Source organism: Ciona intestinalis, unplaced genomic scaffold (assembly GCF_000224145.3).
Source record: "Ciona intestinalis unplaced genomic scaffold, KH HT000184.2, whole genome shotgun sequence".
Taxonomy (NCBI): domain Eukaryota; kingdom Metazoa; phylum Chordata; class Ascidiacea; order Phlebobranchia; family Cionidae; genus Ciona; species Ciona intestinalis.
Window position 1 is genome coordinate 544,070 of NW_004190506.2, and position 25,040 is coordinate 569,109.

The 25,040-nt window shown below is 32.1% G+C and overlaps 2 protein-coding genes across 6 annotated transcripts in view; both read right to left on the reverse strand.

Moving 5' to 3' along the window:
• On the reverse strand, positions 1-20,717 carry LOC100177279 (CAP-Gly domain-containing linker protein 1). 5 transcript variants are annotated; one of them, XM_018816384.2, is made up of 34 exons: positions 20,536-20,717; positions 20,168-20,245; positions 19,850-19,998; positions 19,367-19,445; positions 18,930-19,073; positions 18,477-18,602; positions 18,118-18,223; positions 17,766-17,836; positions 17,496-17,614; positions 17,047-17,253; positions 16,663-16,827; positions 15,212-15,316; positions 14,319-14,423; positions 13,888-14,046; positions 13,559-13,668; positions 13,351-13,411; positions 12,794-13,081; positions 12,335-12,442; positions 11,811-11,929; positions 11,342-11,441; positions 10,938-11,042; positions 9,946-10,578; positions 9,010-9,684; positions 7,951-8,865; positions 6,951-7,679; positions 5,945-6,652; positions 4,965-5,060; positions 4,587-4,639; positions 4,176-4,208; positions 3,635-3,752; positions 2,583-2,742; positions 2,116-2,260; positions 1,420-1,586; positions 1-441 (listed from the first exon to the last, which is right to left on the reverse strand). In XM_018816384.2, exons 1-34 carry the CDS (start codon positions 20,600-20,602, stop codon positions 395-397), a joined length of 7,050 nt encoding a protein of 2,349 aa, XP_018671929.1. In that variant the 5' UTR covers positions 20,603-20,717; the 3' UTR covers positions 1-394. The 5 variants fall into 5 exon arrangements, with proteins under 5 accessions (XP_018671929.1, XP_018671928.1, XP_018671931.1 ...); XM_018816383.2 differs by having other exon boundaries at positions 2,116-2,263; XM_026839287.1 differs by lacking the exon at positions 1-441 and adding an exon at positions 1,004-1,065 and having other exon boundaries at positions 2,116-2,263.
• Positions 20,718-21,183: 466 nt separating this feature from the next.
• Positions 21,184-25,040, reverse strand: part of LOC100185128 (signal peptide peptidase-like 3) — a gene marked incomplete in the record, with an annotated part of 7,287 nt that continues 3,430 nt past the window's right edge. Inside the window, 5 exon segments of the mRNA XM_009863613.3 lie at positions 21,184-21,685; positions 22,166-22,275; positions 22,655-22,863; positions 24,022-24,107; positions 24,475-24,653. Coding sequence (XP_009861915.1) covers positions 21,620-21,685; positions 22,166-22,275; positions 22,655-22,863; positions 24,022-24,107; positions 24,475-24,653 — 650 coding nt within the window.

Here is a 25,040-nt window from a genome sequence, read left to right on the forward strand (position 1 = left end):
TTCCACCAACTAGTCATTTATTTGCTGTGAAATAAGACAAAACAAGGTATATGTAAAATATATTAACACGTTGTTGCCCTACACTTTATGGCTTTTCTATCTAAATTTAAAAAATGTTTTAAAAATCAAGTTGCTAAACAAACAGTGACGTAATTAGTTTGAGTGTGTTTTGAAACAAATGGTGAAAAAGTCAAGTTTTCAATATTTTAGAGGCAGAACAAATAGTATATTAGAAATTATCTGAAAAACTTACAATGAACTATAGTACCTGCAGTAAAGGAACACAATTTACTCTTTAAGAAAAGAGTCAGCTAAAGAAAGCAGGGTAGTGCATGAAAGCCACAATAAAAATATGAAGAAACAGAAATGGAACTCCCAGGTTATGACAGGATCTTCAGAAAATCTGCTGCTCTTCACAATCGTCTGTCCAATGCCCAAATACTGAAGAGAAAATGGTAATTGGAAACCATAGAGTATAGAGGTATATCTACAAATGCGCCATTGGTGTTTAATATTGATAGTTGATATCATCCAACTTGCATCAGGTTTACACAATTCTAACAAAGTATAATAAAGACAAAACTTTGACTGTCTCTTTCTTATTTTGAATTCATGTTTCTATTAGTAAATAAAAAATTATAATTATTTTGGGTTTAAAACAACAACTTATAGCAGTTGTTTAACGCTAATTAATTTATTCCTGCTTATTTTTAATCTACACAAAACTTTCATTTATATTAGAACGAAAATATCTTAACCTTTTACAGGATAAATGATGCTTTATAAGCCTGTAATAAGTCTACTTAAACCTTTTCCAGTTAAAAAAATGACTTCAATAAAACTAAAACATGTCCAAAAATGAATTAATCCGAGAACATAAAAACTGTAAAAATTTAAACTATGTTATTTTACTCTGATTAATTTTACCACTTTAAAACTCAAGGAAAAGTTAATGAAGTTACAGCTAATACACCACACACATTATGTAGCTGTGTTAGTTAAAACACACTTTATACTTTTACTGTTGACTCGATAGAAAACATTGGTGTACCACGTGACCAAATGCTGCAAATAATCCAATATTTTGTAAAAAAAGAATTTTCAGATTGCAATGTTCTTAACTTCTTACTTTTACAAATGTTCATTACACAAATTCTGAATAAACATACACCTTAACTTCTAAAAGGAGGACCTCACCTATGTAAAAAAGAACCCTAACCCCCTAAAGCAACCCATAATTAACATAATAAGACCCCATATGCATGTCTATAAACTAAACATACACCCTAACCCCTAAAGGCAGGGCCAACTCTGGCTTTAATTGTCGCATGGCAGTGGGACCCCACCCACAAAGAATAGAACCCCCTAACCCCCTAAATAATCCCAAACCATATAATAACCCCTAAAAATGGCAGTTACCTTCGCAGTCCTCACAGTAAGCTCTTCCCTCCCCCCTTTCATAATGTTGAGACGCCCCTGCAGGATCTGGCTCCATCATGCTCTGCGTCGGGCAATCCTCCGTATCGTGAGCGTCAAATACATCGCAAATATCGCAAAATAATCGAGGGGCAAGTTTTCGTGATTCGCTAAAATAACAAATTTTATTTTTAGCAAAATTAGGGTCAGTTACATAGTTCTAATCTTAGACATATAAATGTTGGTTCAGTTTTAAAGATTAATATTTAAATGACTTTTAATTCGCTGATTTCCCATAAACTGAAGTACTACAAATACTTTAAACACGGTTAAATACAAAGCTCTTAGCACCATATAAAATAAAGTACTAAAACACATTTATACCAAGTTATTTATCAGTAGCAGAAATCGGCTAAATTTGTTAGACAATTTTTAATCTCCCATTTATGATATTTTGATTCCCATATCAAGTTTCCTCATATTTGGTCAACTTTATCAGAGTTTTTTTTTCCTTTTTAAACTTACCTTATCCTAACTTGGCCGAAAACAGTCATTATAACACGGGTGTTCTGTTTCCTACACCCCATGCTGGTTTATCATGTATGTTACTTTGTGAGTGATTTTTTTCAGATTTTAAAGCTATTTTTTAGTAACAGACAATCAAACATCACTAAATGAGAAAATATTCAATCTTCCCACCCATTATATTCTGCTTCCTCCCCCCCAGCTCCATCATCCAACATCATTCCTTCTAACTCTTCAATCTTATCAGTGAGCATCTTTATCTTCTGTTGCTGATCAATGATCACTTTGTTGAGAAAGTCAACCTGCCCAGCATCACCACCTGCTTTAAAAAGGATGCAGATTCTAAGATACATTTTAAATTCTTTCAAATTTTTAATATTTCTTTTATTTAATTCTTTTTTTTAATATTTTTTTTAAAACCGTTTCTTCACATATTTTTTTAAATTTAATTTTTATATATTTCTTTGATCAAGACACTGAATAACAAATAAAGTTTTTTTTGTATGTGTCATCTTACATAAAGAACTTAATTAACTGTTGGGGTAATAGGCCAATCCTGGCTTAAATCCTAGGACCGATGCTATGCAACCTCACCAATATAGTATAGAAACAAGAACAGTCACACACAAACATATACATACCCCCATTATCAGCTTGGTGGTTATTCGAAAGTTGGTTGCTATGGTTACTTTGTTGTAATGTTGTAACTTGAACATTCAATTCAACTTTCTGCTGCTCCAACTTTGTAACTTGGTCTTGCAACGTCTTTACAAGAACTTGTTCAGATTTTAAGCGAGTAATCTAAACGTGAAGAAATATTCAGTATGGTATGATACACAAAGTTATCGTGAACTTCGTCTTTGGTAGAATTAGAGAAATACAACAATTTTTAGTGTTTGGATAACAGGCCAACTCTGTTCTAAATCTCAGGTCTCACGGCAGGTGCCTTACGATAGGACATGAAGAATAGACATAAAAAGATATACTGTGTAGTGTATTGTGGATAGGGTCAAGGACGGAGTTATACTGGTCATATGAATGACTTGCATAAAGATTCCTGGGTGTTGGGGAAATGGGCAAAATCTGACCTAAATCCCAGGTCTCATGGCATGTCATACTGCAGGACTTCAGACATAGAGAATAGATCGTGCGAATAGAAAAATATTAAAAGTTGGGGTCTAAATCCCAGGTCTCCGACAAGGACTTTAACCATAGAGAATAGAATGTGCATATGTAATGTTGGGGTAATGGGCCAAGTTTGGCCTAAATCCCAGGCCTTGACATGGACCTTACCCATATAGAATAGAATGTGTAATGAGAAAACACATAATCATAAAATAGTTACGAATTCAACAGTAACCATGAAACACTGATACTATACATAGAACACATGCAATATTCATGCTATACATATAAGACTGAACCGACATAGATATAATTATGCGTATACTCAATGTATGCTTGGTTCAAAAACTGTGTACGTGCTTCTAAACTGGTAAAATGTAAAGGTGAAGAGTTCAACTGATGTATGCATTAAATTAAGTAAGTTATAAAACTAAGAAATAAATTAAAAAAATTGATATTTACGTCTAAAAATATTTATCCATCGGAATTTTAAGTTTAAATCTGTAAGCTAGCATCTTTTTCTGTTTTCATATTTAAAAATAAAGCAATAAAATATTTAACATCATACCTCTTTAATGTAACTTTCTGCTTCTTTCGTTCTTTCCTCGATAAGTTTAGTGGTGATGTCAAGCGACCGCTGAAGCGAATCACGTTCAGACGCAAATTCTCGTTTCAAGACTTTTTCTCTGGATATTAAAGATTTTAAGTCAAACTTTAATGTAGTAATAGTAATGCACATATAGTGAAGAATTGGGATTACAGGAAGACTTTGTTAAAATGAATAAAATGGCTCATTTATGTATGGAGCTTTTACTGTGGATGTATGGAGTTTTTACTGTGGAGTTTTAAAAATTTAAGTCACCACGCACTTGGTCTATGGTAGGATTTAAGAAATACAACAATTTTTAGTGTTTGGGTAAAAAGTCAACTATGTCCTGAATCTCAGGTCCCATGGTGCACTTCACCAAAAGATATAGAGAAAAAATACAACATATAAAAATTTACAAAAATTTAACAGAAAAAATGTTATTTTTTGATATATAGTTTAGCACAGCATATGTTCATGCATATTAACAAAGCATGCAAAACTATTGTTTCAATATTTTTACCTTTCTTCTTCTGCTGTAACACTCAGACTTAAACTGAAAGAAACATTGAAAATCTAATTTCAAACAAGTAATAAAACTAGGTAACTACTGGTGTAAGAAAACTTATGTAAATTCAGAATAAATTCAGGTTATAAGTTGACAAGAAATGCTATTGTTTTAGATAAAATCTTTTTACATTGTTAAAACCAAAATTTATTAATAACAGCTACAAATTCAGATTTATGGATTTTAATGCTATTTTCAAGTTTGCTAAAAATTCTCTACATTAACTAAAACATTGTTGTAAATGAAGTTTTCAAGGTTTACAAATTTGGCAAAATTACGGCACCGGCTACTACAGGTGCTTGAATTAGGTCTCTATCACTACCAACACACTACATGTTTTTATGAGAATCTATAACCATATCATACCTTGCTTCTAACTTCTTGACCTTTGCTTGCAATGTTTCCTCTTCAGTTTTAAACTATGAAGAAAATTTAAAAATTACATGGTGTTGGTATATGGTAAAAAGTTGGTACAGTGGGATGGGGGAAGATGAAACAGTTTTAACACATATTATCCAAATATCCTGACAGTGTTTTAAACAACAACAGTCTATGGAAGTCTTAAGGATGCGGTTGTAGAATTCTATGTTCATTGTTTAACACCAAATGGGACGCGAAAATAAAATGAAAAGGTGTCCCATCTTCCACACTCTACTATATATATAGGAAACAACACATAATAAATTTTTAATAAAAAAAATTTTTAATAAAATTTGTGCAAGATAAAAAAATATGCGAAATTACGTTTTTATTTTCGTTTTCGACGTTCATGATTCTTTCACTTAAAGTATTATTCTCAGTTTGACATTGAAGCAAGGTTTTCTGTATTTCTGATGCATCCTAGATTGAAAGAAATAATTTAACAAATTTTTTATTATGCACAAGTGGTGTGGTGGTATGGGTCTTAAATTATAACAAAACAAAAAATATATTAAAATATTTATAAAAATACCAAAACATACAAAAACTAAATGTAAAATTAAAATTCACCATTTTTTAACAATTTAACTTTTTAATATATATATATGTATATATTGAAATATGCATTTAAAAAAAAAATCTATTTGGATAAAATTTGTATTACAACATTCGGGCTAAAAGTTAACAAAACATAAAACCATTCAAGTGGATATTAAATCTAGTTAGAACTACTTGATTAGAGCAAAGAATCAAAGAAAAGTGCAACTGAAAAGAGCTCGCAAATTTAGTTGGTAAAACTAAATGATGAATTAATGAAGATATAATTTGTCGATCATGAAACGCTATGTGATTCTTCTAAGGTTCAATACTTCTACAGAATAATAGTTTATGTTAGTATGCCTATGTATGCCTGAAAAAAGTATTTTATATTTTTAAGGCCAGGGTTTTAAAACTGAGCCCCTCCCCTGTGTATTGTGAAATGTGCTATGGTTAATTTACAAAAAATCCTATTTTATGGCATTTTTAACAGTTTGTATGAAACTGCTGTAGACAGATTTAAAGCAAACAAGTGTTTGGAGGTCCTTTAACTGTAAAATCTTAAGTTTGAACAGTTGTATTTTATTAAGGTAACTATATATTTATTTATCTTTTTACAGATAATAAAATATACCTAAGTAGAGTAGACTTATATTTTACATAAAAACCTAAGCTAAACCCCTTTATTTAACATATAAATAATAAGGTATGATTACAAATCACCCCTATGTAACCTTGTCACCATATTTGAAAGAAAATCAACAGACCTCTGATACTTTTTGGTTGGATGATTGTAAAAGTTGATTTTTCTCACAAAGACTTGCTTCGAGATTTTGTTTTTCCAATTTCAACTTTTCCATCTCACTTAAAACAGCAAGATGATCTTGATTGACTTGATCCAACTTCCTCTCAACTTCATCTTTGTTCTTCTTACTTTCATCATGACTTGCAACCAAAGTTTCATGTTTAGATTTCAATTCATCCAACTCTGATGAAACTTGGTGAGATTTTTCACTCAAATCAGCCACAGAAATAACAAGTTCAGCATTTTCTTCTTCTAACTTCAATTTCGCTTCAGAAAACTCAGAATTAACTTTTTCAAGATCAGTTTTTAGATTTTCCAATGAGTTTTCAACTTCAGTTTTTTCTGATTCAGTTTTTTTGATCTCAACTTGCAGATTATCGCATTCTGAGGCAGTGAGTTCTAATTTGCTACGCGTACTTTGTAATTCAGATTCAAAATCATTGCACTGTTTAACGATTGCATCTTTTTCTTCTTGTAATTTCCTGATATTAATTTCAGCTTCTTCAACAGCTTTCACTCGACTTTCAATTTCCTTTTTATTTTCTGTCTCCAACTTTTCAAGTTTGCTTGTGAATTCTGAACAGCGAGAATCTAAAGTTGAATTTTCCTCACATTTCAATTCAAGCTGAGACTTCAACTGCGTCAATTCTTCTTCAACCTGAACAAGTTTCTGTAAACCAAACATGTTGTTAACAATTAGTATAGCATACTTTACCTTCTCTAATGATAAAACACAACATTAGCTGAGCCCTGGATCTATTACCCTAATACTGCAGGGTGGTTACTTTGGTAGAAAATTAAAATACTAAAAAAAATTGTCAAAATAAATATCTACAATCATTAATACTCCATAAACATTTTTCAGTTTATATTTAAATTAAGCAAAGCTATACTGCAATACAAACTGCTTAAATGTATTTTTCAAATAACATTGAAAATGAATGTAAAAAGAAATTCACTCAACTCACCTGTGTTTGTTCCTGACTTGACGATTGTAAAAGTTGATTTTTCTCGCAAAGACTTGCTTCAAGATTTTGTTTTTCCAATTTCAACTTTTCCATCTCACTTAAAACAGCAAGATGATCTTGATTGACTTGATCCAACTTCCTCTCAACTTCATCTTTGTTCTTCTTACTTTCATCATAACTTGCAACCAAAGTTTCATGTTTAGATTTCAATTCATCCAACTCTGATGAAACTTGGTGAGATTTTTCACTCAAATCAGCCACAGAAAAAACAAGTTCAGCATTTTTTGATTCCAACTCTTTATTTTCGTCTTCTAACATCGATTTCGCTTCAGAAAACTGGGAATTAACTTTTTCAAGGTCAGTTTTTAGATTTTCCAATGATTTTTTAACTTCAGTTTTTTCTGATTCAGTTTTTTTGATCTCAACTTGCAGATTATCGTATTCTGAGGCAGTGAGTTCTAATTTGCTACGCGTACTTTGTAATTCAGATTCAAAATCATTGCACTGTATAAGCATTGCTTCTTTTTCTTCTTGTAATTTCCTGATATTAATTTCAGCTTCTTCAACAGCTTTAACTCGACTTTCAATTTCGTTTTTATTTTCTGTTTCCAACTTTTCAAGTTTGCTCGTAAGTTCTGAACAGCGAGAATCTAAAGTTGAATTTTCCTCACATTTCAATTCAAGCTGAGACTTCAACTGCGTTAATTCTTCTTCAACTTGAACAAGTTTCTAAAAAAAATGGTATTAATAGAAGTTTTCTAAAAAAAAATTCAAAACGAACTTTAAAATAAAACAGAATGTCTGGCGTTATGAAGTCCCAAAAAATAAAGACCAAACAAACAATCACCCAGAAAGTTACACACATGGTAACTGTTAAGCCGGCATGACGTGTTTGAAACAAAACAACTGTGTCATAAATAATGACTATTTTTTAACCGCCATGCTGGAGTAAATCATTCTGTTCCATTCAATAGGACTATTGTAGTAAAACTTAACTTACTTGTTCACTTTGTTGTTTTTCATCATTTGAAGATTTAACTTGAGTTTCCAGATCGCTTTGTATTTGATTTTTTTCAGTAACAACAGTTTGTAATTGAACAGACAACTGATCATTCTGTTGCAGCACTTCATCATACATAGCTTTCACTTGCATAGTTTTGGCATCAATATCTTCAGCATTGGTTGACAGCAATTCTTTCTGTAGTTTCACATCAGCCAACTCAGCTGTCATCTCTTTTAAGCTTCGCCTTGAGCTTTCAAGCTCTTCAGTAACAACCAGTTTTTCAGAATTTTGTTTTTCGTATTTTTCTGTCAACTCTTGAAATTTTGAATCCAATTTCTTTGCCTTAGCTGTCTGATCAGCCAACTCAGCTGTCATCTCTTTTAAGCTTCGCCTTGAGCTTTCAAGCTCTTCAGTAACAACCACGTTTTCAGAATTTTGTTTTTCGTATTTTTCTGTCAACTCTTGAAATTTTGAATCCAATTTCTTTGCCTTAGCTGTCTGTTCAGACAACTGTGCTGTCATCTCTTTTAAGCTCCGCCTTGAGCCTTCAAGCTCCTCAGTAACAGCAACCTTTTCAGAATTTACTTTTTCGCATTTTTCTGTCAATTCTTGACATTTTGAATCCAATTCTTCTGCCCTAGCTCTCTCCTTAGACAGCCCAGTTTTGATTCCCTCAAACTCAATTTCCAGGTTAGAGAAATTTCCACTCAACTCAGTGCACTGTTTCTCCACATTGGTCTTCTCATTTTCACAGACCCGATACGTCTCTTCAAGATGTTTGCATTCATCTTGCAATCCAATGCACTTTGAAGTCATCAGTTCAAACTGTTGAGGTAAGTCACATGATTCATTGTTCTCAATGTCAAGTTGTGTCAGAAGTTTTTCAACAAAAGATAAAGTTTCTGTTTCTTTCTGCAATAAAAAGTATAGAAATTATACTTCGCAAAAACTATTTGAATCAATCTTTATTTGAACCGAGTAACAAAAATATAAAAAAACTACATTATACAGTTTGCCCATAAAAAAAAACTTTGATTTTCCAAAAATTAATATTACCTGTTTTTGTTGCTGAACCGACAGTTGTAAAGTTTCATGTTTAGATTTTAGTTCATCCAACTCTGATGAAACTTGGTGAGATTTTTCACTCAAATCAGCCACAGAAATAACAAGTTCAGCATTTTTTGATTCCAACTCTTTATTTTCTTCTTCTAACTTTGATTTTACTTCAGAAAACTCAGAATTAACTTTTTTAAGATCCGTTTTCAGATTTTCCAATGATTTTTGAACCTCAGTTTTTTCTGATTCCGTTTTTTTCACCTTAATTTGCAGATTATCGCATTCAGAGTTTTTAGTCTCAAGACTCTTCTTAAGATCATTAATAGATCCTTGCATCCCCAACTTATCATCTTCAAACTTTTTTCTTTCTCCTCCCAAAACCAATTCAACCTCCACAACCTTTTCCTCAAGTTTTTCCACATTCCCTCTCTCCTCTTTCAAGGAGCATTGAAGAGCCTCTACATCACTTGCAGTCTTCTCCAATTGCATGGATAAATCTTCTTTCTCTTGGTTAGCCAAGCATAAACTTTCGTTTAAACTTTCAAGCTCAGATTTTAGTTTTTCTTTTGCCTTTCTCTCTTCTTCTGTTTGTTGTTTATAAGTGAATAATTCTTGTGAAGAAACTTCACCTTGGTTCATAAGGTCTTGAACATGTTTCTCAAAGTTGTTTTTCATCTGTTTGGAAAGTAACATTTTTTTAAGCAAAAATAGACAACAATTTGACAGTATTAATTTAATAACAACACCCATGCAATAATTAGAAAATCAAAAATATAAACATACTTTTACAGGTTAAGAGCATTGAAATAATAAATACCGATTAGTGATTACTGTATCGGTATATTGTTATGGTTATTCATAGCTAAATGATAACAAAAACGTAGAAATTCACACAGTATAAATATGATTATATCCTTAATTTCTAACAAAACTTACTTCTGCTACATCTTCAGCATTTGCCGCCTCTATTTTTTCCATCTTTTCTTGTTTTTCCACATTTTCCGATCGCAACTTTTCAATTGACAATTTAGCTTCATTAAGCTCTTTAAATATTTCATCATTCTGTGACTTCAAGTTCTGCAACTCCACCATAACTTCCCCCTTGCCAGATTCAGAACTCTTTAAATCTTCCCCCAACATAGAACACCTTCCTTCAAGCTCCTTTATATGTTTAACTTGTTCAGATACTTTTGCATTTGAAGCTTCTAGAAGTTTCTGCAGCTTATCGTGTTCAGATTTCAAATCATCCATTTCCCCCGCTAAGTTGTCCCCTGCCTCTACATAAGATTTTGATCTTTCCTTGCAGGATTTTAGCTCCTGCAACAAAGACTCTGTATGCTTTGATGCTTCATCTAAATCCGTTCTACATTTATTTACTTCTGCTTCAAGCTGGGTTTCTTTATGTTCAAGACTGAGATATTTTTCTCTTAAGTTTCCTCCCTCTTCAGCAGCTACATTGTATTGCATGTTTAATTCTTCATATTTAGTTGACAGCAATATTAATTCCTTTGATTTTGTTTCCACTTTTTCATTCAGCTCAGCTTGCATAGTTTCATGTTTCATGGCAGCCTGAAAAAAGTACAAGCATAAATAAAACATAACCCAATCTTTGTGGGTGAGGTCCTGCAGTGTGGCATGCCATGGGTCCTGGAATTTAGGTCAGAATTGACCAATTATCCGAAATGCATGTAATATAAATGATGCAATTTCAGTATTGCAACCATATCACTAAACAGGTGAACAATAAGGCAGTAAGGTAGAAAACTATGTTGCATTAAATTAAACTTTTTTAATGATGAATAGACAGCCTTTAAAATTGTTTTTAAATTTTATTTTATATAAGTCCGCTCCTACAGCAGCGTGGTCTGCCATGAAACCTGGAAATTGGGCCACAAAGTTGGCCCATTTTTCAAATAATTTGATCTTACCTCTTTTAAAGTTAAAATCAATTGGTTCAATTCATCAACATTTGATTCTTTTTCTTTCCTCAATTCTTCTTCAGTTTGAAGTGTTTTTAGTTGAGTTTCCAAAGCCTGTGTCCGGTGTGGTTAAAAAAATGCTTTGCCCAACTTACCATGTATGTGGCAAGCATTCAGTTATATTATTTTATATGAATGTGATTTTGTTTCTTGCTATTGTATGTATAGGTGAACCATTTAAAACATACTAAGTAAAAAGCTTGAAGAAAAATGATGCCAAATTTGCAAATAATGTGCATATTTGTTTAAATTATTAGATTAAAATGAAAACATCTAAATGACTACAGCAAGATGTCAGTGCAAACACAACCATCCACAACTACTTCAAAATGCAACGGTTTCTACAGTGGTACCTCATTTAATTTTTGGTTTGTTTTTTCGACTTGTTCCAATTTCTGTCTGGCTAGAATGAGATCGTTTGTTGTTTGTTCTATAGTTTCTCTTGCTGATTGTCTGTGATTAGAAAATCATAGAGTGGTTTAAAAAAATGTATGGTTTAGCGTGTTCTAAAAGCATTGAGGATTGAGTGTGAAAAATAAATTTAACCCAGTATTAAGTCTGACAGGAAACTTTCTCTTTAAAATTCTGTAAAATTTCTTGAATATAACCATTTTTCATAAATTTTAGAAATGTTTAGTATAATTTGGTAAGTTAAAAAGAAAGGTCTGGCTTATTAAATACCAAAATATCTTCTGCCATAAAATTAAGTCATTCTTAAAATGAGTATTCTTATGATATGTATTCCTAGTATAAATAACAGAAAAAGAAATTAGTTTTTTCCTAATATGTAGTACAAAGAATTAACAGTTATGTTCAACTTACAATTGTTGATTATAAGTCTGGTCTTTGTCTCCCGTTTGTTTACTCATAACATCCAGGTTTTGTTGCAAATCGACGTTTTGTTTCGTCAACAATTCATTCTTTGACTTCATTGTCTCCACCTGTGACAAAATAATTGGTTGAAATGTGTAACAAGAAGTTTTAACTAGCCTTATAAAACATTGCTTATTACATAATTTTTGTTTAGCTCTTTCCTTAAAGTAATAAAAATTAGCTAAACAAAAAGCATTGAAACATACGATAAATAATATATGCTTAAAACTTCATGTTTATAAATGTAACAGAATGTACTTGTTTAGCATTGATTATTACATAATTTCTATTTCTTTTACAGTACAGTATTGAAAGTTGGTTGAACAAAAACAAGCTATTATAGATAAAATATGCCCAAAACTTCCTAGTTATAAAAAGTAAAAACTACAGCTGCATATTCAATAAAAAACTTCTCCAAACATAAACAAATTGTGTTTTTCCTGTATCAAAATATTTTTAACAGTTATCTTTACCTCTTGCATAGCAGTTTCATGAGTAGCTTCCAGATTTTGAACTTTTTCATTTGATTCATTGAACTTTTGTTGCCATGTTTCGTTACAAGAATTAAGTTGTGTTTGAAGCTGAATTTAAAACATTCAGTTAAATGAGGAGCTGGTGTTATGAAACTTAACAGATAACATACAAGTCCAACCAAAGTCATTTTCGTAACCCCAGATCTTTACAGTTAAGTTAAATAAATGGTGTTTCATGAACTGCCAAACAAACACAGTGAATTTTTTAAGTAGCTAGTTAAATTTTAAGAATTCAATCAACAGAAAAAGGCGTAACAACAATTTTATAAAGGAACATGAAACTAACTGGTCTATATCCTAAGTCAACAAGGACCTCACCAACATAATACAATAGAATTTACAAATAAATAGATAGCTACAAAAACTATGTTTTAAAATCTATTCCCCACAAATTCTCACCTGTTGTTGACAACTTGTAGCAACATCCAACTTTTGATTAAGTTGCGAACAAAGTTGATCTTTCTCTTCAATCATCTTCAACCTCTCGTCTAAACTGATCTTGATCTTCCCAAACTCCGCATCTTTTGCATCCAAGGACTCTTTGAACCTCTCAACCTCTTCCTGGAGGTTGATCTTCTGCTTTATCTCCTCTTTACAACTTTGCTCCAACTTCTCTCGATCCTCATTGAGAGACTTCATCTCCAACATCATCCTCTCAACCTCTTCTTCCGTTTTCTTCTTTTCCTCCTAATAATAAAAAAATCAGTGATCATCCTTCTGTTCCCAAATCCCTAATATAATGGAGCGGGTATGTCCTAGTAAATTGTGAATACAATATTAGATTGAGGTGTTGGGGTGATGGTTACTACTGACAGAGGTTTTAATAGTCCATTCCTGGCACCTAAGGTCCCATGTTGTGCCACAATGCTCGGCATTTACAATGGTAATATGGTATTGTGTATAAAGCTAAGAAATCATGAGGATATAGAATATAAAGTATTAGAGTAAAGTCTTACTTTTATACTTTCCAAAGATTGGTTGGCATTCAGAAGATCTTGCTCCAATGATGAGATTTGTCTAAAAGCAACAAAAACGTAAAAGTTTAAGTGAATGTGCTTATGTAAGTTAAGATTCAAACAATGTTTAAATTCTCATTTTTATGGTGGTTTAGCTTAATTTGTTTTATTAATTTAATGGAAAATAAAACTTGAAATAACTAAATACCTTTCTTTTTCTGCCACTGCATCTACAGCAGTAAACTGTTCGTTACGTTTTTCCGCAAGAATTTTCAACTGATTCTTTAATTCGAAAGTTTCCTCGCTGTGTTTCTGCAACTGTTTGTGGAAAACATGGTCCCAAATTTTAGAATAAACTGTTTCATGAAAACACTTTGGGCAATAAAAAATATCTTTTAAGACAGGTGTGTAGATTTCTACACTAATGAGCCTACCTAATGCACTTTAACTGGATATAAAAGTCAAGTATATGAGAGAATTTACTACAAAGTACTGACAAAAAACATTACCACAAAAAAATTAAACAAAACAACTTACTGAATCCTCAATTAAATTTTTAAGTTTAATATTTTCTTGTTCAGCTGTTTCAACATTTATCTTCATCTGGGCAATTGTAGCTTCTGTTTCTTCCAATGATGACTTTGATTCAAGTAATTGTTCCTCAAGTTCAAACACTGGGGAGTTGTTAACTTGCTCCTGTGGTTTGGAATAATAGATATAATACATGTGCAGATTTGAGGTAGGGTTATTAAAACTAATCTTTACACTTTTTTTGTACAGACTGTAAAGTTCACAGAGCATTTCTGTACAAAGACTAACAATTTGCTATATAAAAGGTTCTGTAAAAAAAGACATTGTACTGTACTACATAATCTCAGCAACTTGGAACTGTAACGTAAAATCCTATCAAATATAATACCATGAAAACATAAAGATTTCCATAACAAAAAAAATGAACCAAAACTTACAGTTAGGGATTCAACTTGTTGATTTAGTTGATTAATTTGTTGTTGCGCTTCATCTCTTTCAATGCGGAGTTGATTCAACTCAGATTTATCATCAACAGTTAACGCCTGGTGTGATGTCATAATTAACATTATGTGGTTTCAATCACTTAATAATTCCCAAATTAACCTCGTCAATTTTTTACCATTACGGTTTAAAAGAAATATTTAACAAAATTCAGCAAAAATATTTGGTATAACAGAAGGCTAGGTGCCAAACTTGGGTAGGCAGGCCTGCGTCGGAACTTTCCCAGAATTAATTAGCAAACATTACAACCAATAAGCAAGATTTGTACCATACAAATGTACAGTTAACTAGCCATGCATTCTCTGCATTTAAAAAAGTTTGACGCCTTTAAAAGTGGATTATATGGCCATACCATGTTATTATATTTTATTAATTCAGGCTCAAAACCTACATGCAGTTAAAAGTTCAAATAGATTAGCAGTCAGACATGCACAGTTGAAATAATGATATCACACAATGTGTGTGGCAACAATCTCACAGTGTGTTCACCAAGTTCAAAATTTCAAGGCAAAAAATAAAACTAATATATTAATTTAATATATAGTAGATTGCGAGAAGATGGGACACCTTTTAGTTCTATTTTCTTGTCCCACTTGGTAGTAAATAAAGAACATTTAAAGAATTATAAAACCATATCCTCACGACTCCCATAGACAGTTGTTAACTGTTTAAAACAAGATCAGGATATTTGTATATTATGTGCTAAAGGTGTCCCGTCTTCCCCCACCCTACTGTATTATACTTTTGTAATTTGAGCAAGTTTGGATTTTTTTTCATCATTTTTTATTGTAGCAGTTCTACAGGTTCCATTTATGAGTTAGAGCATTACCCTAGTATCCTCTAAGCTTGTTTGTAAGCTAAGTGACTTGCTTCGTTCAATGTGAAGTCCAGAGTTAAGCTCGGTGACAGATGATCGAAGTTTTGACAACTCGGCCTGTGTTTAATGGGGTTAGTAGTGCCTGTATTGGGGTGGGTGTATGGGGTTTAAAGGGGTTTGAAGGGTTTCTTAGGGTGTATGGGGTTGGAGTATATAGGGTTGGGGTGTATGGGCAGAGGTAGGTGTATGAGATTGGGGGATGGGGTATTCAAAAGGGGTTTATGGGGTTGGAGGTGAAAAGGTATGACAGATACTGATATCAATAAGTGTGTGTGTCTTTGTGCAAGACACTTTATAGACATTTCCACAACCAAGTGGTCTAATGGGTGGTGAGTATCGGGGTGACTTGTTAATGGCTGAAAGACCTCATAACATAGACAAGAATGATTGTCACGGACTGTGGGTATCAGTAGGAATGCACATTATAGAATTTCCAATCCGTGAGATTAAAATCCATTTGTATTCGTATCCAATTACGGGATTCGGTATTCTGTTTAATGACCTCATCATACGTCATCTCTTAACGTAATTTAACAATTTTACAAAAGTAATAATTTTATAAAAAAATTCTAGATTCGGAATTCTAGATTCGAAATAAATATTCTGTAATGTGCATCCCTAGGTATCAGGGTTTGGGTTATGCCCTCCAGTATTGGTAAGGTAAGGCGTAAGGGTAGAAGTAAACTAGAGAATTAGGTTGGGTTGGGTTGCGGTTAAGGGGTGCAGTTGGGTTGGGTTGGGTTGCGGTTGGGTTGGGTTGCGGTTGCGGTTGGGTTGCGGTTGGGTTGGGTTGCGGTTGGGTTGGGTTGGGTTGCGGTTGGGTTGGGTTGGGTTGCGGTTGGGTTGGGTTGCGGTTGCGGTTGGGTTGGGTTGCGGTTGGGTTGGGTTGCGGTTGGGTTGCGGTTGGGTTGCGGTTGGGTTGCGGTTGGGTTGCGGTTGGGTTGCGGTTAAGGGGTACAGGAAATTATGTGTTTGGTGTTTTGTGTTGGAAACCATGGTTAAGCATCTGGATGCATGGGTAAGGCACAAAAGCAACCATGCTCATGCAAGTTCATATTTATACATAAGCAATATTCGGAACATTTTTACAATGTCTGTATTTCAGAACTTATAAAAATAAATAGAAAGAGTAAATAAAAACTTGTCTAATGTTGTATTTAGTAAATATGGATTGTTTATTTAATGTACAGAAGCAAAATCGATAAATATCTTTACAACTAATCAATAAGAAATCTATGAGATTAAACTGTCAGTGGTAACTGATTAAAAAAGTTCAAACATTATGAATTATTCATATAACGTCTTATCCAAACACACAACTCTGTTACAGTGCTATAATACAAAATTCCCACCCCAATGTATATAAACAAATATATAACATACAAAATCCTTATTCTATGTACCTCCATATCATCTTTGATAATCTGTCCTTCCTCCAGTTGGAATTGATAATCCTCCGCTTTCCTTCTCTCCTCGTCAAGATCCTGAGCTAACTTGACCTTCTCGAGGTCCGCCTCTTCCACCAACCTCCGGAGTTGGTCAAGTTGAGATTCTTTCTCTTTCACAAACTGAAAAATGAAAGCCATAGTCAAATGAATTAATAAAAATAATTGAAAAAAAGTAAGGATTATTTTATGTCAGTACATTTAATATACAGTCAATCACCAAAACCTCGGTTAACCATCAAAAAGCTATGTTTATTTAATTAAAACTGTTTTTTTTTAATAAAAATATTTTTGTTACAAAAAGGGAAAGAGAATTTACCCCTAAATTTCAAATGAATATACCTGATCATGCGCTTCTTGTAGTTTATTAAGTTGATCTTGTTTCATCGCAGCGGTTAAATTGACTTCCATAAGTTCACTTTTCTCCTGGTCTCTCTCAGCTATCAGGGACTCAACATGTTGCTGTTTCTCAACCAAAGCTTCTTGCAGAGCTTGCACACCAGTAGCTGCCGTCTTCTGTTTGTATCGTGACGATACTTCCGACTGCAACTGTGGGTAAAACGGGCTCAAAAACTAATATAGTGACAAGTAATCAAACAAACAAAAAAATAACATAAAAAAGAATCTACTCCAAAAAGGAATTCACTCTTGTTTGTCTTTTGTAAAGTGCTTATTATGTAATTTTTTATAACAGCGGTGTATTCTAGTATTCACAGTAACAGATCAATATTCATAGCACCGTGCCTCCATGATATAAATAAATTGTGCAATAAATTAGATTACTGATGTACCTTGGATGGTCTGCGTAGACTTGGTATTGAAGTTACGCTGCTAACAGACGAAGCTGAACTGCCAGGTGATTTAACTGTCGGCCTCTTCTTTACGGCACTCTGTGCTGTTTTCTTTGCCACTTAAAAGAGAAAATTTTATTAAAGGAAAAATCCAAATCCATATATATGAACACAGTCTGTATCTCTATTTTCCATACTCAGTGAAATCTCATTATAAAAGTAAATTTAGAATAAATCTATATCTTGAATGAGATATACATAATTACTTACCAGTTCCAGTCACTTTTTTAACTTTATGGCGTAATGCAAAAAGCCCAAAGTTTGCCTCACAGGTAAAATACCTGGAAATAAAAGGTAAATTTGTTATCATCAAAACATATCATAAATATTGTTATGTTGTTGTATTGTTTTGTTACTATTGCATTGTTAATGCTATTTCTTTATTTGTAACACATGATTGCGCTTGACTGCATGTGGTATTTACAGAACTTCGATTTGCAATTTTAGTACATCAACTAGACTACCTAAAGAAACAATACGCATAGGCCTATATAGTTGATTTATTAAAAATAAAAATTATATATTTATTTGATGAAGTTTAACTATAGATAGAAAACTTCACCTGTTTCCAGCAACAGATCCATCATTCTTCCCTTGCGCTGAATCAAGTTCAATCCCAACCCAACAACCCTTCGCAAACTCAGTCTCACCAACAAAACGAACCGTTCCTACAATATTAATGGTTGAAAACACAAAAAAAACATGAAAAACATAAAAGAAATATGAAAAAGTAATAATAGTTAATGACAACAGAAAAAGTTGTTTTTATGGAAACTTAAAAAGCAGAAAACGGATAAATAACAATGAGTGCTGACAACTAAACGACGTACATTAAACCATACAGCTTTTAGGACGGAAACGTTTATTATATCATTGTATTATCAGTAGGTTAATTAAGGCAGATAATATGGAGAAACGTACCAACTTTTGCGTCACCAACATTAACTCTGTCTCCTACTTTAATATCTTCATTATAACGAACACTAGAAGCATCACCTAAACCTCCAAACTTTAAGCTTCGAATACTTGATGCTGGACTTCTTATACCTGATAGAGTGAATAAAAGTAACTGATTTATTTATAGGGGCAATGAAAGTTGTATTGAACAGGGGTGTTCTGTTACATACACTGCTTACGAATAATAGCTTTGTGGACAATTATGTTATGTATGGCTAAATTTAAACAACCCAGTGTCGCCTTAACCACTGGGTTGAAGTAATTAACGGTAAGTGTCTTGTCCAAGCAAACATATGCCCACAATGAAAGCAGCTTCGAGTCTTAAATCCATATCCTTGGGATCAAGTACGGTGTGCTAACCACTGTGCCGTGGCACTTTGTCAAGCAATATGAACACCACAGGTAAATAGTAAAAACCTTTTTTCTTTCTTTCATGAGTAGGAGTTTCACCGGTTGATGCTTTGAGGTTAGCTATTGTAAGAGGAGCAGTTTTGACAGCAGTGGCTGATTTTGGTTTGGATAATGTAGATGGTGGTTTTACTGTAGTAACTGTGGATTTGCCTGTTAAACAGATTAGAAGCATAAGTGTCTTACATAAACCATTCATTGGCTCTGTGCTGTTAAACAGATTATGCAGAATATTAGATCTGAATTTTGATTTAAAATTTAAACTATATTCAGAAAAATTTAATGTAAAAGCTTAAAACCTACAGTATTTCAGACATCACAGTTTAATACAGATGCATAAACATAAATTAAATCTAACAAACATTCAGGCACTAAAGCTAAAAGTATTTATACATTAGCTTTCAAATTAAATATAACAAACATTACAACCAGCATTATATTCACACCTGTGGTGTTTCCAGCAGTTTCATTGTTAGCTCGAACCAGTTTACTTGGTCTTGCAAACACACCATGCATAGGTTCACACTGTGAATAAAAAATATGTAAAGAGTTTCGTTTCCCATTAACCAATCAATAGGAGAGCAGCACAAATTTAACTAAAATTGGTATTTATAATAAAGGACAAATATGTAAACAGTTTTACTACCTATTTAAAAAAAAAAAAGTATAATAACATTTCAACTAAAATTTGCATGTATATTTATAACATTTATTAGTATTTCAGTAGGCTATATAAACATACACATTTATTACCGTACTGAACCAGTACATTACTTGTATAACAGTATATATATCAGAAATTACAAACTAAGTAGACAATACATAAAAAAACAGAAACAACAACTCTTCTGAAACACTTTACAAGTGAAACACCAATCTATAGTAATTAAATAAAGTAAAAGTTAAATTAACCCAAATGAAACACTAACCTGAAAATATTGCACACCAGCCACGGATCCATTATTCTTTCCCACTGCATCTTCTAATACAATACCTGCCCATTGACCAGGAGCAAATTCTGTCTCACCCAAGAACTGAATGCGACCAACTTTTGACCCACTCAGTATTACTTTGTCACCTAAAATTATTCAAAATATATTTTTATAAATTAAAATAAAAATACAATAATATTTTTCTTAAAAAAATGTTAACCTTCATTTATTTCTTAGATTAATTTTTGAAATTGGAAGATTTAAACCCTCAAACTTTTTTATGTATTACTAAAACTTGACTCAATAAATACAAACCTATAATAAAGTTCGATGCAGCATTGGAGTTACTATTTGTAGATGAAGGTGCCTTTTGTGCGGGAATACTTTTTGTTCCTGGTTTAAATGTGTCACAAATATTAAATGTTCCACAATAAGTAATGAAGTAAAATAACAGAGTAAAGATATATGAAATGAAATAATGCTGAAATGCTGAAATGATAATGAATATAAAATTTATGATAATGAAATAATGCTGAAAAGGCTACATTATCCATTAAACATATATATACATACACCAAAGCATTAAAACATACTTTCCATAAGAAAAAAGTTAGGTGAAAAGAAAGTACAAATTATATTAAGACCTATATACGAGTTATGGCTTTACTTCCCACTCATCTTACCCATTAATATTGCACCAGGCTTTCCTATTCTCGACGGAGGTTTTAAACCAGATTGCTTTTCCGCCATCGCGCAACTAGCAGCAACGGTTAACTCATACAAAACAATCTAAAATTAAAGTCCTTTGAAATAATATGCCTGAACTAAAAATGCTTGCTACAGAAATAATTCTTGTTTTTAAATATGGTTGGACATTAATATTTTGCCACAGAGAACAGTATACTCCAAGAGTAAAACATTGCAACAGTTTTATATTACTTTTAATTTTAAATCTATTACCAAATCAAACAAACAACTGACAAACTATAGTCGTCATACGGGAAATCCCCATTAAAAAATAGAAATCATAACATAAGCTAAATCACATACGATGTAAGCTACCCTACGTAACAAAAAATCTTGAATATCTCTTTATTTTATTACATATAGCGCATTATAACACAACCAAACTATACGAAATGCTTTTGTATATCTATTACTGAGAGTCCGTATATAAATTCTGCTATTACCGAATTGAAACATTTGGGTTATAAAATAAATACCTAAACATATGTTTAGATACCTATGGTTATAATAAGACCTTAACAAAAATAATTTTTAGATTTTACTGCCTATACTTTTTTCTAAATGATTATACTACACCTATTTCATTTAAGTACACAAACATGATGTATTCCTTACAAAACAACATGAAAAAAACACTGCAATAAGCGACAAAATGTCCCAAATATTGGTGATAAGGTATATGATACACATTTAAATGTAAAAGTAAACGTGAAAAAGTTTGTGAAACACGATTTTGTTGTATAAATGACAGTTCAAATTTATACTTAATAGCTAATATGAAATTACAATGTGGACGCCTGTGGCATAAATCAATTCCAACACCTATAACAGGAAATGAATTGCACAACTACTTGTATATCCTAGAAACAGGAGTGCGTTCATGAAACTGTGCTGTAACATATAGTTGGAACAGTGATCAGAGTCAAATAGTTTTGCGAGAAAACAAATCGGAAAACTGTATTGTTCTAGTCATGATCAGTAATGTTCAAGTATGTTTAACTAGTTTAGTATTTCGCTGCATCATACTTCAATAAATCGCTGAGTTACAACTTTGAAAGGAGAATTCCACATTTGCTTCAGGTCACCCTGTTTATCAAAGTAAATATAGCAGTTAATAATATTAAATATATGAATAATAACTTGATTTGTTTCTTTGGTAGCAAACATTTAGATAGAAGTATTTAAACTGAAAAGACAGGATATGGCAACAAATTAAACATTCGGTAAAACACGTTGAATTAAGTGCAAGAATCATAATATATCTAAAGCTAAATAGAATTTAAAAGATGTGAAAATATGCCACTACTTAGTAATACATGCCAATACGTTTATTAAAGTAAAATAACATCATATAACTTATTGTAATAATAACATATGGGGTAATGAATCAATCCTGGCCAGAATCCTAGGACCCATGGCGTGCCACACTGCAAGCTCTCATTCACATAGAGATAGAATCATAACATATTTAACGCTAAATAGACTTCATGTACGAAGTAGCCACTTAAAAATGTACATCCCATATTCCCACTGCAATATGGGAGGTTTTATTAAACATATACGAACCTTGATATAAGCCATAGTAACAAGTGGCAGTAATGTGAATGGCACAAGATATAATAAAGCTGGCTGTGCGCTGCTGTTTATCTCCGAAGCAACAGTTGCCGTGACTAATCCTGTAAACAAAACTAATTAATAAAATGTTTAACAATGTAAAGGAACTAGCTGAATAAATTAAGATAATTAAATTACTGGAAAACCAAGAATAAATCATACAAAGGTACATTCATGGTAAGTGGTAACTTGTAAGCTGCCACAAGGTATTTGGAACAGAACGCTTGTTTTATAACGGGTATTGTTTCCCGACTAAGCAAGGATAAAACAAGTTACATTCATCATTTATTATATGTTTAAATTAAAAAGAAATAATATAAAAACAACAGTTAACATAATAAAGATCAGAAGAATATATTAAAGTGATTGAATGATTGCAAAAATACAAAATCAAATTTAGAGTAAACTAACGGATAATTACATTAAGACAGATATACACACCTATAAAATATCCTACAAGTGTGCAGTGAAAATATCGAACTCTGTAAATAAGATTCCCAGGTGAGGATGGGGCATATGTTTCTCCTTCTAACTTCCTCTTTTTATAATTATCGTATCGGAGTACAAAACATAACAGGAGACCAGGCATAACAATGTCACCCATACCAAGCATACTGAATCTATCATTTGTTGAGTTGGGGTCAAATGAACTGAAAAGTAAAATCTGGTCAAAAAATGTGTCACTTATTTAATTTGCTAATAATGTTTTTTATACATTTGTACAAGATTAAATACGAATTTTAGTTTTTGATAAAAAACGTTCACAAAATTATGTTAATGGCTTTTTATTTAACGAATATATTATGTTACACGAAAAGTAGATTAGTATGCGGTTTAAAAGAACTTAAAAATAGGAATAAAATTTGAGATACCTATATCATGTCCAATATTAAGTTTCATTAATTTTTGGTGTGAATTGATAGGTTTTGTAACAAGGAAAGGAGAAAGGTATTATCTGTAAGCTTCTTGATATATGAAGAAAGGTAGAGTTTTGTGATTTGATACAGATTATAGCAGTCATTATGTCATAAAGGGTTATGAAATAAAATATAGGCTAACACAATTTTGCTCCTTTATATAAATTATTAAATATTAACAAGTTAAAGCTCTTTCATATTGCTAATAATGGATGTTAGCACTGTAAAAAAATGAAAATTATGTATTTGAAAATATCACTTGAACAAAGGAAAATACTGTAATATCATGGATGAAATAAGCAGTAACTGTATGAATGAATGGCATGTCTACTTGAAATAATGATATGCTATTCACATAGTGTATTTCTCTCTACAGACATAACATGATAATTTATTTATTTCCCAAACCACTAAGTCTGCTGTGTACAAGCTTAATGATGCCAAGAATTCGGTACATACATCTATATCTGATATAATTTACTTATTTTTACAAAATTAATTTACAAAATTTTTACAAGTTTTACAAAATTAATGTATTCTGTTACTTTTAATAAAGTTCTGTTACTTTTCTGTTTAAAAAATTATGTTACTTTTAATAAACCAGGCATAATGTAAATAATCTTTTAGCTAGTATAAAAAACTTGTATTTCAGTTGTTTCCTTTGCCATCTGTAACATTTCTTATAAAGTCTTGCCGAATAGCAGACGAAACGTAGGAAATACACTACAATTTTTACACCAGATGAGCTGCTCAAAATTATTTACATTATGCCAGATAGCATAACAGCTGCTATAATGCTATTTAAAATTAATGTACCAGATGTGATGTCGAAATACACAAAGATTTTTATAACCAAATAAGATGCTGAAATGTCGTTTAAAATAAATGTACCTTGGAAATACCAGCTTGCCGGGTAAAGACAACTGTGGGGCATCTTTTGCTGCAGCGAGGTTGAATTTACGAGCAAGAATCCCAACCTGTTAAGTAATCAAGGAATTGGCAAATAAAATATTTGTCTAACTGAGTCCTAAGAATTGCTTATCACTGAACAAACAGTTATAAAAAGATTAAAGACTTTTACAACCTAATTTAAGTCACATGCCACACATTAGCACACAATAAACATAAAATTTTAAACCATAACGATAGTGTTGTAAAACCTACTTAAAGTATGATCTCACCAGCTATCACAACTTTATATTAAAACAACTTGTGATTTTAATGAGACCTCACTTAAGATTTCAGTTGAAATTGTTGTTTTTTTTTAAAAAAAGGAGACTTAAAGAAGTTATATATATACCCTATATGGTTGAAAGTAAATTGTAACTTGATTACTTTACTTACCGGGTTATCAGCTTGTGCTGTAGCAACTTGTACCATCACATTTGCGTTGAACAAATACGAGGAAAAGAAAACCCAAAAAACATCATAGATTAAAAGACCAGATAGCAGGAGGCATGACACTTTTAAACTTGGCAGTCTCAGTAAAGCAATCATGGACACACATAAACCCATGCTGAGTGCTGGAAAAGAAACAAGTTAGAACTTTACCAAGCTGTATGGTGTACAACAAGAGTTACTGAGAAATAACAAACAAATTAAATTAATACCATAGTAAAAATAATAAGCTGTATGTTGTACAACGCGAGTTACTGTACAATACAACGAATCAACGCTAGAGTAAAAATACTAAAATAGCAGCTGGATAACTGTAAAATAAGAGTCAAAACATAATAAAACCGTAAACACACACATTGGAAACTACATGTCTTGTACCGGTACCTGGTGACAGCATGACCTGGTGACATACATAAATGCGATAACATCATACGCGCGTACGTTATGGTCTACATCATGTAACAAATCCTTACTAACCACATAACAACATTCTTAGTTTGTAATAATACTTT

Excerpts from the sequence above, each read along its gene's own strand:
- LOC100177279 (XM_018816383.2), bottom strand. The coding sequence starts at position 20,602 with ATGGCGGAAAAGCAATCTGGTTTAAAACCTCCGTCGAGAATAGGAAAG. Across the intron at positions 19,446-19,849 it reads CTGGTGTGCAATATTTTCAG|TGTGAACCTATGCATGGTGT; the intron begins GTTAGTGTTTCA and ends TTTTATTCACAG. Across the intron at positions 13,082-13,350 it reads AATCTTTGGAAAGTATAAAA|GAGGAAAAGAAGAAAACGGA; the intron begins GTAAGACTTTAC and ends TTTTATTATTAG.